We start from the raw sequence: 23226 nt of genomic DNA on the forward strand, positions 1-23226 counted from the left end.
CTGACTAAACGGATTATAGCTAAATTTTAACCAGCTACAATGTGGCTGTCCAGGATCAGCATTAGCCCCCCCCACACACACACACACACACACACACACACTTTTGCTGCACTAATAGGAACATGAAACTGAGAAATGTATGTATTTAACCCTGGATTCTCCACGCCTTTCCATGTGAGAGGTTTCCGCGTCGAACACATCAAGCAGTATAGAGTAGTGGTGAGGGGCTCTGGTTGCGCCTTTGACCAAGGTATGTCACTCAAATTGCTCCAATAAATGCCCAACTGCATAAATAGGTACTATCCAGATCTTCTATGGAAAAGTTCATTATTGACACACCTGGAAAAATAAAGTAATAAATGAAACTTTAGGGTTATGCAAGTGTAAGGGCATTTCTCTGGCAAATCTGAATGAGACACTTTACTTCTGTTATTGTAACAGCAATGTACAAAACTCATGGTATTTGGTATACATATTATCAAAATGAAGGAGTGGATCACTAAACTATTAAGTACAGAGCAGACTGGATGGGCTAAATAACCTCCTGTTGTCTGAAACCTTTCTCTTGTTCTTACGAGTCTGACTTTCAATGGCTACACATAATAAGGTAATGAGGATTTCTTTCAAAAAAACTGAATTCTATTTGCAGGTGGTATTTTGAAAGTGAGAAAATAGGAGTGGCTTGGTGTAAATGGACTTTTCTGTGCTGTCACCAGCTGCACGGTGATGTAGTGCATTGTGCAAGGCGAAACTTTCCCATGATCCACTGAGTCAGCTGCTTACTGGGGATCACAGTAAGATACCGATGTCTCCTGAACTCCACGCCTCTCCTCTGCACGAGTGACAAGAGCATCAGGTGACAGTACTTCCTAACCTGTGGTTTCAGTTCTGCAAACGGCAGAGCTGTCAGGAGCAGTGAGCTTGATGGCACTTTGCTGGTTTGTTTTTTATCTTCACCAGGGTAAAGGCTTGCAGAGCCAGCTGTGCATTTGGGATGGATTTATGACAGGCGGGGCAAACTGGAAAGGCTTTGGGATTAAGATATGGGTTTATGGAACAGTGCAGCTCTGTCGCCGCTGCACAGCGTGTACTGGATTTGCATGAGATTTATTTTTATTTCTGAGCCGAAAAAGACCCACCAAATGTTGCATTTGCTAACATGCTTATGAGGGGGCAAAGTAGGGAGTCCTGTAGAATGAAGGACAAACCTATTTATTCATGATCTGTGAAAACAGAACAATATGCACGTTGTGCTCTTCATTCTGTGATTTCTAAACAAGTACAAAGAAAAAATATTTTTAGAATTCTCGGCAGCATTCTAATTGATAGTGCGCCCAAGCAAACAAGTAAGATAAAATCACTTTATTGGCCATACACAATCTCTTGTATTAGGAATTTGTCTTTTCACATACGCCAACTTGCTCTACATTAGCCACACAGACAAGCTTGTGGTCAGAGCGCAGGGTCAGCCATTTACACGACACCACTGGAGTAGCTGGGGTTAAGGGCCTTGCTCAGGGGCCCAACAGAGTAGGATTACCCTGCTGGCCGCGAGATACGAACCAGCAACCTTCCAGCCACAGAACCTTAGCCACAGAGCCACCACACCAAGTACGTCATGCAAAGAGCAGGTGCAGTATTTATAATGGAGTTTGGATTTAGAATGGTGTTTCTTGGTGGTACAGTGGTCCAGTGCTGGGGCCCAGGGTTCAATTCCAGATTTGGGTTGCCTATCTGTGTGGGGTTTGTATGTCCATCCTGTGCTCATGTGGGTCTCCTCCCACAGTCCAAAAACATATTGGCAGATTCATTAGCTTCTGGGAAAGATTGAGTGAGTGGGTCCATGTCTGTGATGGACTCTATCCAGAGTGGACCTGCGTTGAGCCTATTGCTTGCTGGGATAGGCTCTGACTCGCCCGCAACCTTGTATTGGATAAAGTGGTTAGAAAAAGGAAGGTTTTCAGATTTCTGTACCTGCTTTTTGGAACAATTTACAATTCAAGACATCCATTCTTTTTCTAACTGCTTTTTCGTATTCATGGATCACCAGGGAGCCAGAGCCTATACAATTCAAGATAAAGTCTTCACAATCATTACGTGATTATATTTGGAAACAGCACCCCTTTGTGTGATAGCAGTGTTGCACACAGCGGTTATAGTGATAAAACAGATTTCAAGATACTGTGTGTACTAGACAAAGCTATAAGGACATCTGATATTTTTTCAAATGAGAGAAAGTGTTTTATCCACCTTTCTGAATTGATTGTTAGTAGTTTATCGGTTCAAGGATCTTATTCAGCTGTTTTTTTTATAGAACTCAAGGACCTGGCCTCAGCAGGGTAACTGTGCATCTTGTTACAGGTATCCACAAAGCTATAACGCAATGTTTTATACAGAAAACCTAAAATGGCAATTAAGCCAGGCGAAAGCACCTTCATTTTCAGCTCACAAACACATGAGATTTTTGTTCATGTCTGTCTTTTAGCAGCCTTCTGTAAACCAAGACCACGAGACTCTGATTAAAAAGAAAACACTTCTTTTTTATTTCTTTTGCTTTCCTCATTCTCATCATAAACAAGCTTGTGGTTAACGGGTACAAGGCCTCTATCTTCCTAACCACAGGTTAATGATTCAGACGGGGAGTTTCAGTCCTACAGCCAGCCACAGTAAATAGAAAAAAAATCACTTCAGCTCACTTCAGAGCTGCAGCTAGTGAAGACTCGCCCATCTTGCCCCAGATAAATCACTCTGCAGCGCACGTTTACAAGGCCTCAAATTCTCAAAACGGTCACTATAAGGAAACAGCAAATGCAACTGGATGAATAGCGATGAGTGTGGAACGTGCTTGTGAAGCACAAATTACCCAACATGACTCTAATGCAACCTTGTCCTGGATACCAACTAAATACTTACAGAATGGGAAACAGACACTGGTTTAATTATTCAAAAGGAATTTGATGCACTAATGTAATATTCATCCACTGATAGGAGACTGCTATAACAGCAGTTATGAAACAAAGCAATATAACAGTTATGAGGAACTGATTGGCAGTTCCTCATTACTGTACTGTACAATGAGTCCTATGGTACTGCCCTTGCCAGTTCAAACCTGTGCTTTTTCATTAGCAGATAAACAGGACTGGAGAGCTAGCAAGATGCAAAGATGGGTGTGAGCGAGCATGAACTGGGCACTGGGTCATCGGCTTGCTACTTTGCCTGGCACCTTGTCCTTATCAGCCATGAGAGAGATGTCACCAGGCAGCGCCAGCCCTCCTGCGTGGGAACTTCTCAAAGTGTCTAACGCCAGATGACAATTACCAAGATGTAGGCGCCGATCTCCATCCACCAAGACAGTCAGAACCCAAGAAAGGTCACAGATGAGAGAGGTGGTGAGTCAACTGGCTCATATTCAGGAGTTCTAAATGGTTGAGAAATCATTGTTAGTTTCAAAGCTTTAAGAACAAACCAGCATGAATATGTGAGTTTCTCAGGGCCCTTATTTGCAAATCTCTATTGTATTCACAAGGGTTGTTTGTTAGGCAGTACAATTTCCCAGCAGCACAAACTAAAGGTTATACTCAGGTTATGACAGGTTTGTGCCTTCCATTGCCCTTAAGCAGAGCCCTCAGGCCTTCAGAGATTAGAAGAACTGTTTGGGCAACACCCAAAACCATAGGGCAACGCTCACCAAAACAACCTTGACCGAACCAGCTGTGTTCTGCGCTAGTTCGTGTTTTTTCTTCTTCTGAAAAGTCTACCCGCCCATTGAACTTCTGAACCCCCTCCACATCTAAGAGTGCAGATCTGTGGCTTTCTTTGTCTCCTCCCTACCCCCTTCCCCGAAGGCTTCAGGATGGGCTAAGGAGCTCAAAGCACGTTATCGTGTAAATCCAACCATTGACACGGCCCTTTTCATCCTTGAAGGATCACCCCAAAGCACTTCAGATGCTGTATAGGAGGGGGACCAACGTCATCCCCTGGTGAAGAGCAGCCCCCATTTGGGTGACGTGTGGCAGCCCATTGCTGCACCAGCTCCCCAGTGCACAGCTGGTCAGGTCAAGAACTGAGAAATTATATCAGCAATTGAACTAAAGATCAGTTTAGGGAGGCCAAATCAAGCACAAGGGCAGATTTCAGACAAAGGCAGCAGGATTATGACATCTGTTCTTATAAGGAATCTTAAATGACCAAGTAGTTAAACCGAAGTCCTGACATTTCAAAGGCTGGGCACATCCTACAGTATAGTGTTCTCTGTGACCAGTTTGGAAATTTTGATCCATAGAATATAGAGCACCACCTACTAAGGTCTATCAACACCAAAAACACTGGGTTTCCTTACAAGATTCCCATTCCAGTACTGTCCAGGCCCAGCCTTGCTTAGCTTGACCAGATCATGATAGAAGTTCATGACATTGTTATCAAAATCGAACTTGCATGCAAATTTCCATCTTAAGGTTTCTGGTATTTCAAGACACTGAAGATCAGTTTTAATTAATTTTTTAACCTAGTGATCCAATGCAAATTAAGATAAGATCAGCTAATTGGCCAAATACAATTTCTTGCATTAGGAATTTGTCTTTTCACATACCCCAACTTGCTCTCGATCAGACACACAGAAGGGGAGAGAAGGTTGGGGTCAGAGCGCAGGGTCAGACATTTATACGGTGCCCCTGGAGCAGCTGGGGTTAAGGGCCTTGCTCTGGGGCCCAACGGAGTACAATTCCTCTGCTGGATGAGCAGCAACTTTTCAGCCACAGACGCAGACCTGTAGCCACAGAGACACCGCACCGCCCCAAAAGCATAAAAATCCATCTCGAGTTCAACTGAGTAGAAGCCAAAAGAGTTTGGAAATAAAAAACACTATAAAGTAACAAATCAGTGTTTTGTGACTGCCGAGGGTATTCGGTTGTTAACTAAATATTGGTTTCAGATGGAACCATCCACAGATTTCTTACCTTCAAAAAAAGCAAACAAGATGACAGGAAACAAGAGTTTATTTTTATTGCAACACAAACATAGATAACGCAAGAACTTTGAATTCTAAAGGCCTGTAATTTGTTACATTATTGGTTATCAACCCACGTGTGCAGTGTCTTGCTTCTTCAGAAACTGTCCAGGGTTTCCTCAAAAGTAACCATAATGCTTTTTACCTGCTTGACTGGTAGTAAATAAAATCGATGCTGTTGTGCAATGCATTTCTTACAAAAATCATGTATCTGTTCACCGGTGAACAGATGTAAAATGTAAAAATTAAAGAGTATTATTATTTCAATAATCATACTTTCATACCTGAATTTGTGTTTAAATTGGGGAGACATCTTAGCATTGTCTTTTACTTGCACAGATCCTACAATTTTACAGCAGACTAGCTCATCAATTTCGTGTTGGCGAACGCTTCTGTGGTTTGTGTTATTTCTGCTGCATTGCCACTTTTTAAATAGTATTTCATGGTGCAGAAGAAGGGCAATATAAAAATATTCTCGCAAGGGATAGGCTCAAATAAAGTCAGATGTCTCTGACTTAGTTGCTACAATCAAATAACTTGTTGACAACCACGAAGAGAGTGAGAGAGACTGACTACCACACAGCAAACAGGAACCAAAGAGCTGCGCTCCAGTATCTCTGGAGATCTGCCTCTGCTCCACAGGTAAGACGAATGCTTCTCTGTCGGGACAATGTCAAATAAAATGTCTGAGATTAAAAAATGAGGCTTTTGAAAAAAGGAACAACAGGCTTTTGTCTTCACATGAGCAATCAATAGTAAGAACAACTCTTTATCAAAACAAGGCATGATTTCTTTGAAAAATGCATGATACTGTACAGGACTGTACAGTATGTGTGTCCTGATTTTAGCATAAACTCATCTGCTTGAACCGTTTTTTTTATGCAACACATTGTAGATACGTTTTAGCAAGAAGAATCTTTATTTGTATACAAACATACAAGATTGTTAAGTAATAAGATGTTAAACGCTGAGGTATGTTTAATATTTTACATTAACTGTGCGGAAGTCTTGTTTTTTTAAATGAATAATGCATACCTAAAAAGTATTTATTTGGTCAGGGTGAACATAGGTAATTAGTAAAAAACAGTGATTGGTAAAAAACTGTTTTGTGTGATGCACCTTCACTGTGTAAAAACTTAAAGTTCGAATTGTGACTTTAGGCCTTCATTTTGTGTTCTTAAATGTGCTTGAATTTTAAATAAAATGGTTTAAAAAAACTGTAATCATTTCAAACCACTGAACAGAATCAACAGGACAAATGTTTTACAACAACAACACTAATAATAATAAATAAAAAAAAAAAAATAATAATAAAAGTTTAAAGAACTATCAGGAAGAAATGTCTATTTCCGTTTTTTGTAGTTACGAGATAAACAAGAGAAATCGCTTACTAACAGTTTGAAGTACAAACGTGCATACTTTCCTTGGTCAGAATAGTTTTTAACAACTGTTAGAGGTACTGAATATGTCGTACAGATCTGAGTTATGGGTAACATATGAGGGCATACATCAACATTTTTTACCACTCTGTTAGAAAAAAACCAGAGCTGACTGCACATCCAATTAATTGTTTTTTTGTGTGTGCTTTTACATAATATTTGATTCATTAAAAGAGAAAAATAGGCTACTTATTTCTTAAGCAATAAATTAACCTTGTTGCTCAAAAGGAAGAGCTGATATTTTTTTAGCCTAGGGCCATTTTAGTTTTGTCTTACAGAAATAACAGTATGCAACGGCGTTCTTGAATCTGGACAAATTCTGCCATACGCATTAGAAAAATTATACACAAGGCAAAAATATTTGTCAAGAATGAAAGTGAATCTATATATAAATTGAAGTATGTGATGTACTTTTTCCAAACCGTTATTGAAAGGTCACCCTAATATCTATACATAGATTTTTCCTGTGACTGTAAAATAGTATAACTGTTAACTCCACCATTCTAAGAAGAATTCAGGAAATTAGTGTCATGTCCTTGAAAGTTACCAATTCTTTTACCAATTGGAGTACCAATTCTTTTCCCCCTCCCAAAAAAACATGCAACTATTTTTCTGGCTGTCTGTGCTGACCAGGGTACGAACATTTTTTGTACCATAATAACTTTGCCAAATGATAATTTTTATTCCTGATGTACATTTAATTAAACAAAACCAAAAAATACAGAAATAAAACTAAGTTTATATTCTATAACGGAATGCACAGATTCTTGAAGCCTTGTTTTATGTATATAATCTATAAAGACTATAAAAATACAGAATGTAGTTCTTACCTTCGCAGTGTCTTTCAGTTCTGCTTTTCAAACTGCATCTACAAAATGTTCAAGAGTTCCCAGGAACGAGCTGCCCAGATGAGGCACATTTCTCACAGTGCCGTGGTTTGTGATAATGGTACAAATCACTTTAGATAATCACTCTACATAAGCAGAGAAATCTTTCAACATTACTAATAACAAGCACAAAGCACGGATTGCTTCACAAACCCTAGTCAGATTTAACTCACCCAACGACCAACAGACTTTGTCACGCAACTTAAGTTGAGTTTTGACTTGCCTGTGGTTAAGGCTTAGTCAAAAACTCTCGATTGAAGTGTCTTTTTCTTCCCACGTTGGATGCCCTGAAGTTACCTCAGAAAATCCCTGGTTTAAAAAAAATCTCGAAATGCTGAAGAATATATCTATATATACAGTACCCATACAGTGTAAAAATGAGTTTTCAGCTAAAAAAAACTTAATTAATACATCTTTGTGTATTGAAATAGTACATACCTCCATCAACAGCCTTCATAGGTCATTAATAGTCTATTACTTGAAATTATAAATGATCTATGACTTGGTTAACATGAAAATATACAAGATTTATTGGCCAGTGAGTAATATTAGACTGGCTTGGTTGTGCAGTGATTAGAATTGCTGTTTTGCAGTGTGGGGGTCCAGGGTTCAAGTCCTGGGGTGCTGTCTGTGTGGAGTTTGCATGTTCTCCCTATGTTAGTGTGGGTTGTTTCTGGGTGCTCTACAGTAGTTTCCTGCCACAGTCCAAGGACATGCTGGTAGGTGAATCAGCCCTGGTGTGAGTGTGTGTGTGTGTTTTTGTGTCTGCTCTGTGATGGACTGCTTTCCAACTCGGAGTGTATCCTGCCTTCCTGTATCCCTGTTGCTTGCTGGGATAGGCTCCAGCGCCCCTGCAACCCTGAATTGGAGGAAAAAGTTAGAAAATAGAGGGACTGGTAACATTACAGATTTTATTAACTAGGCTACAGAATATTGTTCCAAAATTGTATATACTGTAACCCATGGACATTTGGCTTGTAATGGTAGAGGCCAGAGTCCTAATTACTTATGGTGTAATTAGATTTCTAAATTCAGAAACTAAACTTGTACTTTTTTGTAATTGTTTTTACATTATTTCACGAGTTAAATTAGTTCTCTCCCTATAACTGTAACCTTACTCTGATAGTCCCACAATAAACACTTTCTTCAACACCGGATTTATTTTTTTCCCATTTCTGAGAATTCTCAGAAATCTGGCAAGCACTGTAAGTGAGACTTCACCTTTGACCTTACCATGAGAGTTATGTGTGAAGAAAACCTTTGTTCTTTCTTCATTTTCTCCTGACCCTGGCAAGAAATGAAAATAATCAACTTTGTGATAACCATGAGTCACACAGCATTTCAGACACAAGTCGGTCACAATATGTTGATGTCATTGTTTCTGCTGCATTTGAAAATGTTGTTTGTGAAGTGTTTGAAATCACTGACAAATAGAAGAGCTGTTCATTATTTAGAGCCTTGAGGACAAAAATATATGTGCCCAATAGATATGTACAGTACATATTTTTAGTTTTTTTTATTTTTTATTTCACTCTTAAAACTTTCAAAACATATTTTTGCAGTTCGGAGCAAAAATAGACTGTTTTTCCTACTAAACTAAAAAAGAGACATTAAATCTTCAAAAGCTGCTGACCTGGAATCTAACAACGCTGAGATTATTTAATTTAAGATACAGTACCATCATTCAGTGTGAATAATAAAGATTGTGAAAAATCAGTATGACACTGAGAGCAATGTTTTGACTGTACAACGAAACCTCCAGAAAGCTTTAGGGTTTTGATGCACTGACAACTTTCTGCTTAAAAAAATATTTCATGCAGTCTTCAAATGTTCAACTATATCACACAATCCAAACTATGTGACCTGTAGCTGAAGAGATACCTGAAAGATTATTGAGTGTAGCTGTGACAGAACCGCCTTGTTGTAAATTAAGAGGCAATCACGGTAGCAAAAAAAAATCTCCACAGGAAACCAAAATGAAGAGCAAAACAAGTGTCCATTTTTATGTGTGCTCCAGGGCAGAAAACATTAAAAAAACAACAACAAATAAGTCGCACAAAAATGTAGCTATTCAGGGAACTCACCACTGAAAGTTCTGAATCAGGCTTTTCAGGGAAACCAAGCTGTGGAACATCACACAGTCAAGGATAGCTTTTTTTTTTTTTTACAACCAGGAATACACAAAGCTAGCTGCTCACCATGAGTAACAGGTTAAATACCCTAGGCTCCGCCCACTCCCTCTGATGGACAAGTAGGAATCCATTTGAACCAATAGGGAGCCAGGCTCTGCGACCCAACACAAAATGGCGGAATGGACTGAAAGATGAACCTAACAATGAGGCTCATTGTGGAGTCACAACAAGTGGTCATACATAAGAAATTATTAACACATAAGTACAAGAGCAAAAGACAGCATCCAATCCCCAATTAAGAATAACAGCTAAAAATAATAGCAGTAATTAGGAGTGAGCTAAATAAATATTCCTTTCTTTTCATGTGCTCTGGTATGATGGATGATAATGAAAAACCTGGAAGTAGATGTTAGGGACCAGGTGAGTAAACAGTGCCTATGTTTACCTCATACGGTTGGAGGTCATGTGAAAATGGCATGAAACAGCCCTTCGGTAGAGTGGTGTAGCTTTCACACGACTGAGAATTTAACCATGACAGATGAGTAATACGGTAACTTATTTCAAACTTCTGGGTGGCATGGTGGTGCAGGGGTTCACATTACTGCCTGGTGGGGCCCTGGGTTCAGTTCCACACCTGGGGCGCAAAATGTGTAGAGACTATATGTTTTCTTCATCTTAAAACTGAATTGTTTAACGTACAATTAAATTGGGGACTGGTTTAGATGCACTTTTCACACTGGCACCCAAGCTGTGCCTAGCTAAGCCAGGCCCTCACCAGAATTCCTGTTCAATTCAAAGGCTGCAGAGCAGGCCTGGGAAAGGCTGAAATTATCAGCCTGTCCTACAGTACATCAAAGGGAAAAATAACTATATCTTTCCTTGTGTTGATGTGATGTGAAGCAATGACCTGTTAAGAACCAGATACAGAGTCCTGATTGAAACAAGAGGTAGAAGATGCTGAAACGGTAAACCATCAGCTGAGCTTAACTGGGCTTACCTGTTGCTTTGGTTGCAGCCTATTTTTAATTTAATTCGTTTTTCGCGTTTTGCAGCATCGTTGTAAGCAAAAACTGCAAACTTCTAAAAATAAAACGTTAATTACAAGGAGAAAAAAATGTGAGTTATTTACACTCCAGGAAGGGGGTGTAAGACTCCTGCTTTATTGGAAAGGAGGGTGCCTTTGTGACCATGATCTCTCTGTAAAAGCTCCCCCCCATCCATCCCTTCTAGGATGACGACGGTGGATGACTACAGCACCTCCACGCAGGATTATGACTACAACACTTCCAACTATTCAGAAATCCCGGAGCTCTGTGACATTGGCAGCACCCACAGCTTCATCAAGATCTTCCAGTCCTGCATCTTCGCCCTCATCTTCTTCATCGGGATTCTGGGCAACTCCTTGGTCCTCACCACGTACATCCTCTACCGCCGCCTCAAGCTCAGGTCCATGACCGACGTGTTCCTGCTCAACCTGGCCATGGCCGACTTGTTCCTGTTGCTCACCATCCCCTTCAAGGCCACCTACATGGTGCTGGGCTCCTGGGTCTTTGGCATGCCCCTGTGCAAGATCACCTGCAGCCTCTACGCCATCAACTTCTACAGCGGCTTCCTGTTCCTGGCCTGCATCAGCATTGACCGCTACGTGGTCATCGTCATGGCCACCATGGCCCACAAGCTGCGGAATAAGACCGTCGTCTACAGCAAGCGGTGCACCGTCCTGGTCTGGGTGGCTTCCATACTCCTGAGTCTTCCAGAAATCATCTTCACCACCGTTGAAGCCAGGGACGGAGATCTGCTCTGTGAGACCCTCCTGACAGAGGAGAGCCCGTCCATCAAAGCGTGGACCCGGCTGGCCCAGATCACGGTGGGCTTCTGCGTGCCCTTCTTCGTCATGCTCTTCTGCTACTCCGTCATCATCCGCACCCTGCTCAAGGGCCGCAGGTTGGAGAAGCACAAGGCCCTGCGCGTCATTCTGGCCCTGGTGCTGGTTTTTGTCGTCTTCCAGCTGCCCTACAGCGTGGTGCTGTTCCTCAAGACGGCCGGTTTGCTGGGAACCAGCTGCTCCGACTGGCACAACACCCTGGTGGCGGAGTACGTGACCGGCAGCCTGGCGTTCATCCGCTGCTGCCTCAACCCCCTGCTGTACGCCTTCGTGGGCGTCCGCTTCCGGAACGACGTGCTGCTGCTCCTGCGGGACCTGCGCTGTATCAGCCGGGCCCGGTACTCCTGCTACGTCACGGCCCGCGCCGGCAGCTCCAAGCGCCTGTCGTTCGCCTCCGGCTCGGCCGCCAACACCGACACCTCTTCCATGTTCTGAGACACAAGGCAGACGAACCCCCAAACCCCCCCCACCCCCTCCACCCACCCCACAGACCGACGGCCGAGAATAGACTCCTTCTTTGGAGAAATGTTGCTTTTGGGAGAAATGTTACTGAACATTAAACCCGAGTTGTTTTTGAGTTCGTCTTTCGCCTTCATTTTGACAACCATTGCCGACACTTCTTCCGTGTTCTAAGACAGAAAGCAGACAAAAACCCAACCCCAACCACCAGACAGTCTGCAGAGAACTCATTCTTCAGAAAAAAATATGAAAACCTAGTTGTTTTTGTACATATACATTCCCTGAGTCCCTGTCTTCCATTTCAGTCTTTTTCAGCATGATCAAACCAACAATGTCTTGGTGGCAAACAGTCTTTCTGGAGTAAAACAAATGCTTTCACCATTGTCATAAGGATTCTGATGCTGACGCTGATCACACTGGTAGTGTCGCACTGCCAGTTTCATTTACGGTTCAAAAGACATTGTTTAGCTCATTTTCGGCATGTTTGCAGAAAAACTAAATCTGTTGTGCTGTAAATATTTTCTCAAGGATAATTGTGGCGTAACACTGCAATGCCATTAGAATTTTGTACATTTTATAGGTATTCATATTTTATTTGTTCTTGTTTGAATTAGTTATGTAAAAAAAATCTACATTAGAAAGGCGGAAAGGTTCATGTGCTTAGTTCCACAAGTTTGAAAATGAAAAACTCATGTATAATTGAAGTGTAAATAAAACAAAACATTAGGTCTGTTTTTGTGTTGCTAAAAATGTACTGTATTCTTTATTGTCTAAGAATAGATTGCAGTAAATGACAACAGTTTTAAAAGGAACCTCTGGGTAAAGTCCATTATAATAGCTATCCTTCAGATACAATTCCAGTCAATTCCACACAAAAACAATGTGATTGATACCTAGTATTTGAAAAGCCAGCTGGCTTTATATTTAAGAAATACAGAGCAGATTTCTTCTGTCTTCATTTTATGTTATGTAACAGGCATGCAAAACATCCTGTGCTGCATGCTTTAAGATAACCTTAAAGATAACCTCTTTAAGAAAACCTAAGAGCTTTCCTGTCCTGGTCCTGGTGTCTCCATCTTCCCACAATAACGTTTGATTTTCGGACGCTGGTTTTCAATCGAATGGATACGTTTTAGGCTGTTGACCCCTTAATTGAGAATTCCATTGACTAGAGGTATTATTTGGTTTCAGCACTTAAACAGCAATGGGTCTTAAATTTAACTGCTATGTTTTAAGTAACTTAAAATGTGCCACCTTTTCGTGCCCCAAAATTATGCAGAACATTTAAATGATTAAATTAAGAGCAAAATTATGTAGCAGAGAGTAATGCTGGCTTTTTAAGCCATTTCTGGACTGTGTGGAGAAGCTGAACTGGTTAATGTCTGATACTGTATATTATAAATATTAATTACTCATAAACCAATTGTGAGTTGCTTATGGCACAACAGTGGTGTGTTGGATAGTGCTTCTGCCTCACAATTCTCTGGCCTTGGGGATTGATTCTGGACTTCGGTGGGCAGTGTGCATGTTCTGCATGGGTTTTCTCTCATTGCACCGGTTTCCTTGCACAGACCTGGCAAAAACATGACATGTGGGTTGATTCCCTAGTAGGTTAAATGAAAAGATCGGGAGGGATGACAGCAACCAAGTTTAACTGGCCCCTCCTGTCCTAGTTAGTAATCACTCCCGATGTCATTTCCTCACTTGAAGATTATAAACATTGCGCATAATCCCCTTCTCTCCCTCCCACCCCAGCTGCCCCTTGCTCACTCCTCAGTCTGCAGGGGGTCCCAGCCTCCTTGTCCTCTGGCCAGGAGGTCACCCCTCAGCCAAGTGTATCTCACTGCGACCCTGTACAGTACTGGACCAAGCAATTACTTTCAAATGTATCTATGAATTGATAAGGTCATTAAGAGTTGAAACTTAATCCTGCGTGCACAGTCTCCAAGGCAAGGTGATATTAAGTCTGGAATGGCAACAAGTAGATGGTTCACAAATAGCAATGAATGATAACTCTTACAATGCTTGTTTAGTCATGCAATATCACAGTTGGCCACGAGGTGGCACTTGTGCCTTAATTTTCTTTCACGTTCGCCTCAGCAGACTTCACCGCAATCCAGTTAGACTCCGCAAACTTCTTCTTTTTAATATTATCTTCTCAATATTTTAATACTACTGTTAATATTAATATGACATATTTGTGATATTAAATTCCTGGTTTAACACAAACAGCTATTAGGCAAGTTCTAAATAGTATATTAAGTAGAAAATAGATAAACCACATTCTACTGTTCAGAGAAAGCAAGGCAAAATTCACAATGCACCTTTGTGCGAAATAAAAGGAATACTGTGCTGTTGCTATTGGCTGTTTGAGCACACACTGTCTTACTGATTGGATGACTTTTGTTGCCATTCACCAGCCTTCTGCTGAGTTGTCATCTCGTGACAACAAAAGTAGAAGACCAGCCTTATCACTCCTGTTTGTCACTTGCAGTAAATGAAGAGACAGTTCAAGCCAAACTAAGGCAGTCAGCAACCCTACCTACAATAATAACAACAACAATAACAATAAGGAGAGGAAGAAACTTTATTTTCTATAGCGCCATTAAAAGTATCTTCTCAAACCACTTTACAGCAAAGTAAAAAAAAAACATCAACGAAGACAGGAGATAACAAAATGAGCAGGAAACACAAGGGATTAGCTATTTAGGACCAGACACAGACACCAATTCCTGTACGTAAAACCCTTTCTGAAGAAGGCGGTTATGAGTCTGGATTTGAATGCTTCTCTAATTTCCTTGGGGATAGACTTCCAGAGCCTAGGAGCACAGCAGGAAAAGGCCCTGACATCCATAGTATGTTAACGAGCTTGGCGGACGAACAGAGGTTGTGAGGTGAGGAGCAGGAACTGGTCCTGAGGCGCCCAGTCATGCAGAGCCCTGTGGAGTGAAGGTCAAGCCAAGCGTGCCTTGACAACCCAGTTTGAGACGGCCTGGTTCTGTGGAGGACGTCTTGACCCTTCTCAACAGCCTGTGGCCCCTTCATCAGGTGTAACTCCCTATTTCCTTTATTCTTAGGCTCCGGTCTATAGCTGGTCTTCGTCACGCTTTCTCATTTCCTCTTGCAGAGGACGAAGCCACAGACGTGGGCCAACTCCGGAAGAGCAGAACGAGGAGGGGGGAGTGATGGTTCCGGCCTTTAGAGAAAGCAGGACTTTCACAACGACACACCGCCCCCGAGCTGGCAGCCGGCGAAGCCCCGCCAGATACATCTAGGAGCAGTTTCTGCGAGTAAGCAGGACAGCTGAGGGAGAAACATGTACAGGAGCTCTGCACAAGGCTGTACGCACAGAGGGAATCCAACTGCGACAAAAGCCCAAGAGTAGATGGCGGCAGACTCAAACACAGCAGTAATTTCATTTTATGGCCAGTTTTGTTTCTCATGCCCTGTCAGGCCCTAACTGGCATAACACCTTTCAGAGGCTACGTCTGACACTGTGATAAAACTGTTCCAAAACTCAAAACTCAAAACTCAAAACTCAAAACTCAAAACTCAAAACTCAAAACATTTACTACATAGGTAGTAATAATGCAGAATGTTTGCCACAGCAGACTTCACAGCATGTGTTACAGTCCAAGCTGCAATCAGAATTAGGATAAGAAACATGAGTTAGTATTTTACTTACTATTAATGTATAAACTGTTATGTCCTCCTTCAAAATGCCTTTAAAAGATTCATCTGTCCATTTTCTTACTGCTTCTCCCAAATCAGGATCACTGGGGAGCTGGAGCCAATCCTGGCAAGCAACAGGCATAAGGCAGGATACACCCTGGATGGGATGCCAGGCCACTGTAGGGCAGACACACAGACACAGGCACATTCACACCAGGACTGGATTTCCCAGAAGCCAATAAACCTACCAGCATGTCTTTGGACACTCACAGGAACATGCAGACTCCACCTAGATAGTACCCCAGGTCCAGATTTGATGCCAGGGCTCCAGAGCTGCAAGACAGCAATGCTAACCACTGTGCCACTGTGTCTACACCTTTAAAAGATGATGAATGTTATTACAGCACTGTATGTGGGGGCTATGAGGCTATGTTGTTAAGCAGATAAGACTGCTTTCAAATAAAGCCTCACCACATTATCTCTTTGGCAGGGGTGTAAATGTTACACCACCAAAACCCTGAGCTGTTGAATCAACTTTTGAACTGAACAGAGGGTTTCCCTGTACACAAACCCTGGTGACGCTCGCTGTGCTTACAGTATACTAGCACCGGCTGAGCAAAACCATAAGAATAATAGGCTCTGATTTGTTTCTTACCAGCACATTTTTCACAAGAGACAAACTATGCCTTGACTAGGACAAGAGCTGGTCTAACTGTAAACACGGTGAGATAAAGAATCGGCAGCAGTCACCTGTGAATAGCTGTGCGCACGAAAAATCGCCGTAGGGGATTTTTTTGTTTTCCACAGGAATCACGTTCCCTCCGCCCCCCCTGAACCAACACGGGTCAGGCGCTTTTCCATAGGGGTCTGGAGTGATTACGGAGCAGGAGCGAGCAAATCGGACTTTCCCAGGGTCATCCAGACGACCGCTGACCTGCCCTGACAGGCTCCTCTCCTCTTCATCCCCATCAAGACGTTTCTATCCAGCCTTCGTGAAACCTGTTTCCTTCAATCGCCCAGAGACCCTTTCCGAAAGGAACCAAAGACCAAGCCGTGAAGGTAAAAATCGCAAGTCTCTTCACCTTCACCTGTTTCATTCATGTGTTTTTGATTGTCACAGGAGGCCTGAGAGGAGGAAGATAGCTGCAGTTATATGGTGAACTGCGTGTCATGTCATCTGGACTTTCTCACCCATGTAACAGCAAACACAGCACATACCGAGCACCGAAAGAGGAAGGTGGTAGTATGACACACTTCACTGACAAAGCGCAGTTAATGACAGGTGAGGATTTCTCCTCTGCACTGCATGCAGCACGCAGGGAATCCATTGCCAATGCAATGTCTGGTACGATGGACAATCGTTTTCATAAACTTAAAAAAGGCACTGTCCCTCAGATGAGACGTAAAACCGAGGTCCTGACTCTCCGTGTTCATGAAAGGTGTCAGGGTGTTTCTCGAAAATGCTAGGGGTGTTACCCCACTATCCCCCGACCTTTACCAATCATAGCCCCCTAATAATCCCCATCTATACACTTTGGCTGCTGTCCCATCCTCCAGGTGGGGCTACACATTGGTGGTGGAAGGGAGTCCCATTACCTGTAAACTGCTTTGAGTGGAGTGTCCATGAATATTACTATTATTAATATTGTTATTGTTGTTGTTGTTGTTGTAAAATTAAATTAGGTTTCCCTGTCCAATAAGCAAATAAGTGTGGTTTAAAAAAACAATAATCTCCCATATTTTTCTCATGTTTCCATATTACGATTTCTGAATCTCTTTAGTACAAAATCTGAAAGCAGAAGGGGTAGGAAAGCTAGTTTTGCACACAGAATAATACGGATGGCTAGTATTTCCATTGATACCTCAGCTATGGAGCTTTCCAATATTGATGCATAAACCCCCCACTCCCAAAGTACTGGAGCATACAGTAGCAACGAACGTGTGTGAAGATGTTTGTGCCTGCTCTGCTCTGTGCTTGTCTTTGTGCTGCTATGGTGGACGAAGCTGGTCCCCCTGTCTTGAAGGACCCCACGCCTGATGTCGGTGTATAGTTTACCTGGAAGTGAATACAAACTTCGACTTGTCTGGACCCAGCTACAAACTCACCTATCAGCCAGCCTCTGTACGTCTGTCTCCATCCCAGCTCCCTGGTGGCTGTGTTTGTTCATCTGGTATCTTAGAGACAGCTGCTATTACACAGCAAGACTCTTTCCCACGGCCTGCTGTCAGCAGAAAAAAAAAGCTCTGCGTAACACAAACAGAGACTTGTGCAGAAGAATGTTGATTTCATTTTTCATCAGCATTCCTTTCCTTTAATTTGCATTTGTTCTCTGTGTAATCTTAATGCAATATCACCCAGAGACTAGTGCTTTTACCAATATACAGTGAGAAATAAACTGTTACATCAAAACATCTTACAGGTTTACCAATGTCAAGTGTTTGAGCAGATGTTATATGCTCATGTAACTGATTTCCCAGGTTTGTTGACATTCATAGTGCAATAAATCATTATCTCAGTACACTTGAACCAGCTCTGCTATGGCTTCTAACTAATGAAGTTATTTCCTATCTCCCCTACAGTACAGTAGACGCATCATTACTGTGGCGCTGTCATTTTTATCTAGTCCACCTCCAGTTGCATTTGCATGGTAAAACAAAGTGTCTTTTGACAGGGCTGTCTTAAGCAGAGAGACATCGGAGATGCCTTAAATCAGCCAGCAATGATGTGCACTGACAGCTCCCCAAAGATGGTGCAGCTCTTTCTTATTTAAAACATCCACAGCTGTTGCTGCCTTGAAGAGCCTTCTGTTGTTGTGGCCTCTTAAAACACAGTTGACAGCTCTCAGCCCGAGCCAGGCCCACAAGCTTGAGAATCTCACGAGCTCAGGTGTTTAGTCTGTGTGCTGCTTTTCTTTCGCTGCGTCTTATAATGTGTCCTTATTTTCTGTGTCTCAGAGAGCTATATGATTCTGCAATGGATAATCTTTCAGCTGTCATCGATTCAGACACAATCAACCCCACACACGCGTCTGTAGTTCTGTAGAAGGATTAGTATCAGATGACTAGGTGGTGTCTGAGTTATTGTTGTCTTTAGTGTTTTTAAAAACAAGCCAGTGGCTTTATTTTTTTTACACCGGTCCCACAATAGAGCTATGTGATGAAAAGGTATTTAGACCTGTCTGTTGTCTCAAAAACTGAATTAGTGTGGATCACAAAACATTAAAGCTATAAAGCCGTGTAAAGATTTTCTGAGCCAGAACGTTGTAAATCATGAGTAAAGTGTAGTGAAATCCAGCGAAGTTAAAAATATATAGTAATGTGTGGTGCAAAGTATTTGAAACCATGTCTACAAAAACATCCATAGTGTAGTGTAAACATTTAATACAAACTACTGATATTTTGCCATAGTGACCATACACAGCATTTATCAGACTCGTTTATCAGGTCTTTATTGATTTGCTCCGCCAGAGCTGAGGGTAATAATTGAACCTCACAGCTGTGTTTTCAGCCTTGTTCCTAGAAGCCTGTTGCTTTTGGAATTGGTGTAACCTGGCAACCAACTAGGCCAGAGCTAAGGATTTGTTGACGGGCCTGTTACCTCTGAAGAAGCCTGAACTGGCACATTGCAGCATGGAATGGAAAATGAAATGTGACATTTTTCACTACCTGTCTATTCATTGAGTATACCTTTACACATAAAAAATAAATGAGATCCACTCAGAAATGCTCTGGTTTTAAAGGATACAGGTTTGATAGAGGCAAACATGTCTTAATGGTCTATAATGTTCCCTTAGTGCGGGGATTCCCAAGGTTTTTTTTGTCAGCTGAACCCCTTCAACCTAAATTATTTGCCTGAAGGACTCCCTTGAGATTTTAACTAAATCAAACTTTTCAATAAATGTAGATAAATGCTACAGCAACCCTCTTAACATGATTCTTTTCACTTTGTAAAATATTAATATTACTACTGTTTTTCTTATTCTTATTATTACATTTTTATTTATTAATAGGACTATTTAATTTGACATTGATGTTTCCATCACAATCTCACGAACCCCTGGTTGGGAACCACTGCCTTAGTGTAATCATGTCAAAATAATGCCATAATGGTGTAATAATACCAAAAATAATAATGGAAACAAGCCAAGCAATTTCTAATTTTTCCTTTCCTATTAATTACACTCTTGGTATAGTGGAAATTATATCCACTCACACACAAAACAAGAATGAACTAATCTAATTCAACCAAAGGTGGACAGGTCTGGGGCTGGAGGTTTTTCTTTTCCCGTTGAAAGGACACTTTTCTTCTCTCAGGCCTGTCCTGAGTTTTCTTTCTGTAGCATCTCTCACCCCAGCAAGATGGAGCTCTTATTTTGCGAGTCTGTGCACGTGAAACGCCAGGGAACAAAAGTGGCAAAGGTAATAAAATGCTGCTTTATCAGCTGTTACATCAAAGCAAAGTCACCTGGTCCCTTTTCGCAAGACGCTGACCCCCGAGAAACCAGGTGGCACAGGTGGAACCCCCCTCCCAGCGCACTCCAAAACACAGATGACACCTCACTGGGATGAGAGAAGCATCCCACCCCAACACAAAACAAGACAAAAACAACTAGTGTCTACACTGACAGCCCAGGTGGGCCTCCTGTGTGCTAAGAGAGTAGCCCTGAGCAAGCAGGATAATCCCAGTGTCACGCTCGTAAACCCCTCTTAAGGACGCTCCAGCCCTTCCTTGTTTAGTGTTTATCTCCTGCACCTGCCTCCTGTTCCTGCCCCCCATCCTATAAAAGCCAGATGTTCCTGCCAATCTGGGCTCAGCTTTGGAAGATGGACACCCAGAAGCTGCCTTCCAGTGAGTCCACAAGCGACTCGATGGCATCAGCTTCACAACGGCGTCCTGACCTTCTGGGTCCGGGACTGGAGCATCTGGTCCCGTGACCCCCTTTTTATTCCCCCGACCCTTCTCCGGAATAAGTTTTCCTCCCAGCCCTTTTGCATGCTTTTTCCCCCCGTGTTTTCCTCACTCCTCTCCGGATTGTGCTGTCTGCATAGGGTCCCGAAGGAACACTTCGTGACACCCAGGTTTAAAAGGAGCCACCTCACTTCAGTCTGGAGCAGAGCAGAGGTTGAGACAGGACTTGATCCAAGTATTCAAAATGAGGAGAAGGTGGTGGGTGTCTGGAACAAGCTGGGAAACCAAGGCATTGAAGCCCTTTCCCTGAGAGCCTTCAACAGAGAACTAGGTCCTCAGATCAGCAAGCAACTAGCAAACAAACAAGCAGGAAGGGGCCAAATGCTTGGCGCTCCTTTTGCGACATTCATATGGTCTTGTGTAGTCTCTGAAGGGTGTTAACTGGAGAGATCAGAGAAGCTGTGAGGCTCTCCAGCTCTTATTTTGGCTGAAGTGTGGCCCGGAATCGCATTGGCAAACACAGATTTTTACTGTGAAAAAAGAAACAAGTTATGCAACAGAACTGGCTAGGTCCAAAAGTTTCTTTTTTCTCACAGTAAGAAGGTTGTGAGATGGCTGCCTTCCACCATATGGTTCGGGTTTTTTACCAACGTCAGTCCATCGAGCCTCATCTCTGTTGGGCATTCAGACGGACGCAACCCTGAATGGGTACAGAACACATGGTTTTTAATCCTTGTTTGATAATAGGATTGAAATGCAAGAAGCACAAACAAAAGTTTAGATACTTTGAACTTTGCTGTTATTGGCACAAGGGTTTATTTGGGATGTTGAACGACACCTTTGCAATTTAATTGTAAATAAAAGTCCTTGTTTGGTGAAGAAAATATAGGTTTGTTTAATCTTAAAATAATATTAGTTTTTTTTTCACAAGTTTAGCTGGATGTATTTCTGGAAGGTTCTGTCAAACTCAACACTACTAGTATAGCACTATCAAAACTTTCATTTTTTTTTCCTAAACATAGGAACAACAAGCGAGCTTTTAGGAAGCCTTGATCTTTTCTTTGTGTTTTCTTAAAATCAAAGCCTGTTTTTCTTACTGAAAGTCAGTGTTTATGACATAGCTTGAGAGCAAAGTGCTCAGCTTATTCACAGCTTTGTTTATGTTTTTTTAAAAAGCACCGAGAGCCAAGCTAGTAAACTTCTTTCCAAAATAAGGCAGAAACTTCGTAATTAATTGACAAACTAGTTAGCCTCCCTATTTTGAAGCCTAAGCTCCACATAGAACAACAGATGCCCAGAACAAATTTACAGGTTATGTTTTTATGGATTTTTCTGTTAACTGAGAATGGTTAAACAATTCAGGTCATTTGTACTGAGAGAAAATTCTCAGAATACATATCCCCTCTCCCTTGAAGGGGGGTTTAATTAATATTATGCATCTAGTTTGTAACTGTTGGCAATCACACTCTGCATCCAGCACAGAAATAAGTAACCAGATCCAGTCTGATTCTGAGGGGAGATTTATGTTGTGTTTTAGATCTAAATATAGCCAGAGGGACAGACTGCTCTTGAACTGCGGGAACCTACATTCTCTCAGTCTGTCTTTAAAGTGCAAGTACCTTTCAGTGACATGAGAGTGGGCTCTGGCTGTTTCCTGGTGGAGGCTGTTTCTTCTCCCTCACACATCATTACTTCTTTGCTTTGTCTTTGCTGTCATCAGGTCGTCATGTTTGGAGTATCTGTCTGGATGCACACAGCGATAATTACTTCGCGAATTTCACCCATGTATTGGCTTCCTCTTTCCCCCTGTGACTTTTACGAGCCTAACCCTATGTGGCAGCGTGAATAAACATCTTTTTCAAATATCCAGGGTGATCCGCCAAGCCCTCCGATGAAACGACAAGGTTGTTTTTTTTTTTGCCAGGAAATTTGTCTTGTGCGCCATAAAGCGCAAATGAAAGCCATCCTGCCTTTCGGGGTTTTTTTTTGGTTAGAATTCCTTGCAGTTCTTTGTAATGCATTACATTTAGTTACGATTTATTTTTCATAAGTCAGCCAGCCACATTCTGGAATTTCTTATTCAACGTTAGAAATTGTGTTGCAGGCAAGTTCACTCTTCACTTGTGAGATCATTCCAGATGTCCTTCCCTACAGTAAAAAAAACAACAACAATAACTTTTCCAGCCCTCCCCCGGTCTGCCTCCACCTGGGTCACTCCTCACTCTGCAGGGGGTTCCAAGCCTTCCTGCTCAACTAAGCATTTAACTCTTGGGTGTTGCTTTTCCTCTTAAAAGGGAGGTGGGTGTCAATTTAAACCCTAAACCAGACCTCTACTGTCTATACTTACTGATCTATCTATACTTATGACACTGTCTTACTGATATACTGTATCTATACTGGAGACATCAATCCAGGCGGAAATTGCCTCTGGAGGTCAGTGACACATGGGAGGACTAGAAGGTTTAAAATAAAAGGAGGCCAAAAAGCCTGACTACTTTGGATACAGGGCAAATGTTTGCTTTGCCCAGACTGTAACATTCGTCCCGATCCAGTCTCCTAGGGAAGAAGCTTCTTCCAGATCCCCCAGTGTGTTCCCGAGACCCTCATGCATGTAATCCGCTGCATCCAAGAAGGAGCAGTCGTTCTCATGCCCGATGGGTGAAAGAATTCGATTCTTTTTTTTTAATTGGACATCATGAAACACTTTTTCACGATTGAATTCCAGGTCAGAAGATACCAGATGTGGGTGGCACAGTGATGCAGTGGTTGGCATTGCTCTTGCAGTGCTGAACGCTTGGTTCAGTTCCTAGGGTGCTGTCTGCATGGAGTTTGTATGTT

General features: G+C 42.1%; 1 protein-coding gene and 1 long non-coding RNA gene across 5 annotated transcripts; one reads left to right on the top strand and one right to left on the bottom strand.

Moving 5' to 3' along the window:
- Positions 1–5504: 5504 nt before the first annotated feature.
- Positions 5505–13186, top strand: LOC102693519 (C-C chemokine receptor type 7). Of its 3 annotated transcripts, none has more exons than XM_015361910.2 (3): positions 5505–5647; positions 9867–9883; positions 10694–13186. In XM_015361910.2, the coding sequence occupies exons 2-3, from the start codon at positions 9870–9872 to the stop codon at positions 11781–11783; spliced, it is 1104 nt and encodes a 367-aa protein (XP_015217396.1). In that variant the 5' UTR covers positions 5505–5647; positions 9867–9869; the 3' UTR covers positions 11784–13186. The 3 variants fall into 3 exon arrangements, with proteins under 3 accessions (XP_015217396.1, XP_015217395.1, XP_006638263.1); XM_015361909.2 differs by having other exon boundaries at positions 9870–9883; XM_006638200.3 differs by lacking the exon at positions 9867–9883.
- Positions 13187–14375: 1189 nt separating this feature from the next.
- Positions 14376–17732, bottom strand: LOC138225506 (uncharacterized). 2 transcript variants are annotated; one of them, XR_011183945.1, is made up of 4 exons: positions 17586–17732; positions 16230–16604; positions 15493–15656; positions 14376–15091 (listed from the first exon to the last, which is right to left on the bottom strand). It is a non-coding gene; the product is annotated as an uncharacterized lncRNA (long non-coding RNA). The 2 variants fall into 2 exon arrangements; XR_011183944.1 differs by having other exon boundaries at positions 15493–16604.
- Positions 17733–23226: the final 5494 nt, after the last annotated feature.

The sequence above is a fragment of the Lepisosteus oculatus genome, chromosome 28, assembly GCF_040954835.1.
Source record: "Lepisosteus oculatus isolate fLepOcu1 chromosome 28, fLepOcu1.hap2, whole genome shotgun sequence".
NCBI lineage: Eukaryota > Metazoa > Chordata > Actinopteri > Semionotiformes > Lepisosteidae > Lepisosteus > Lepisosteus oculatus.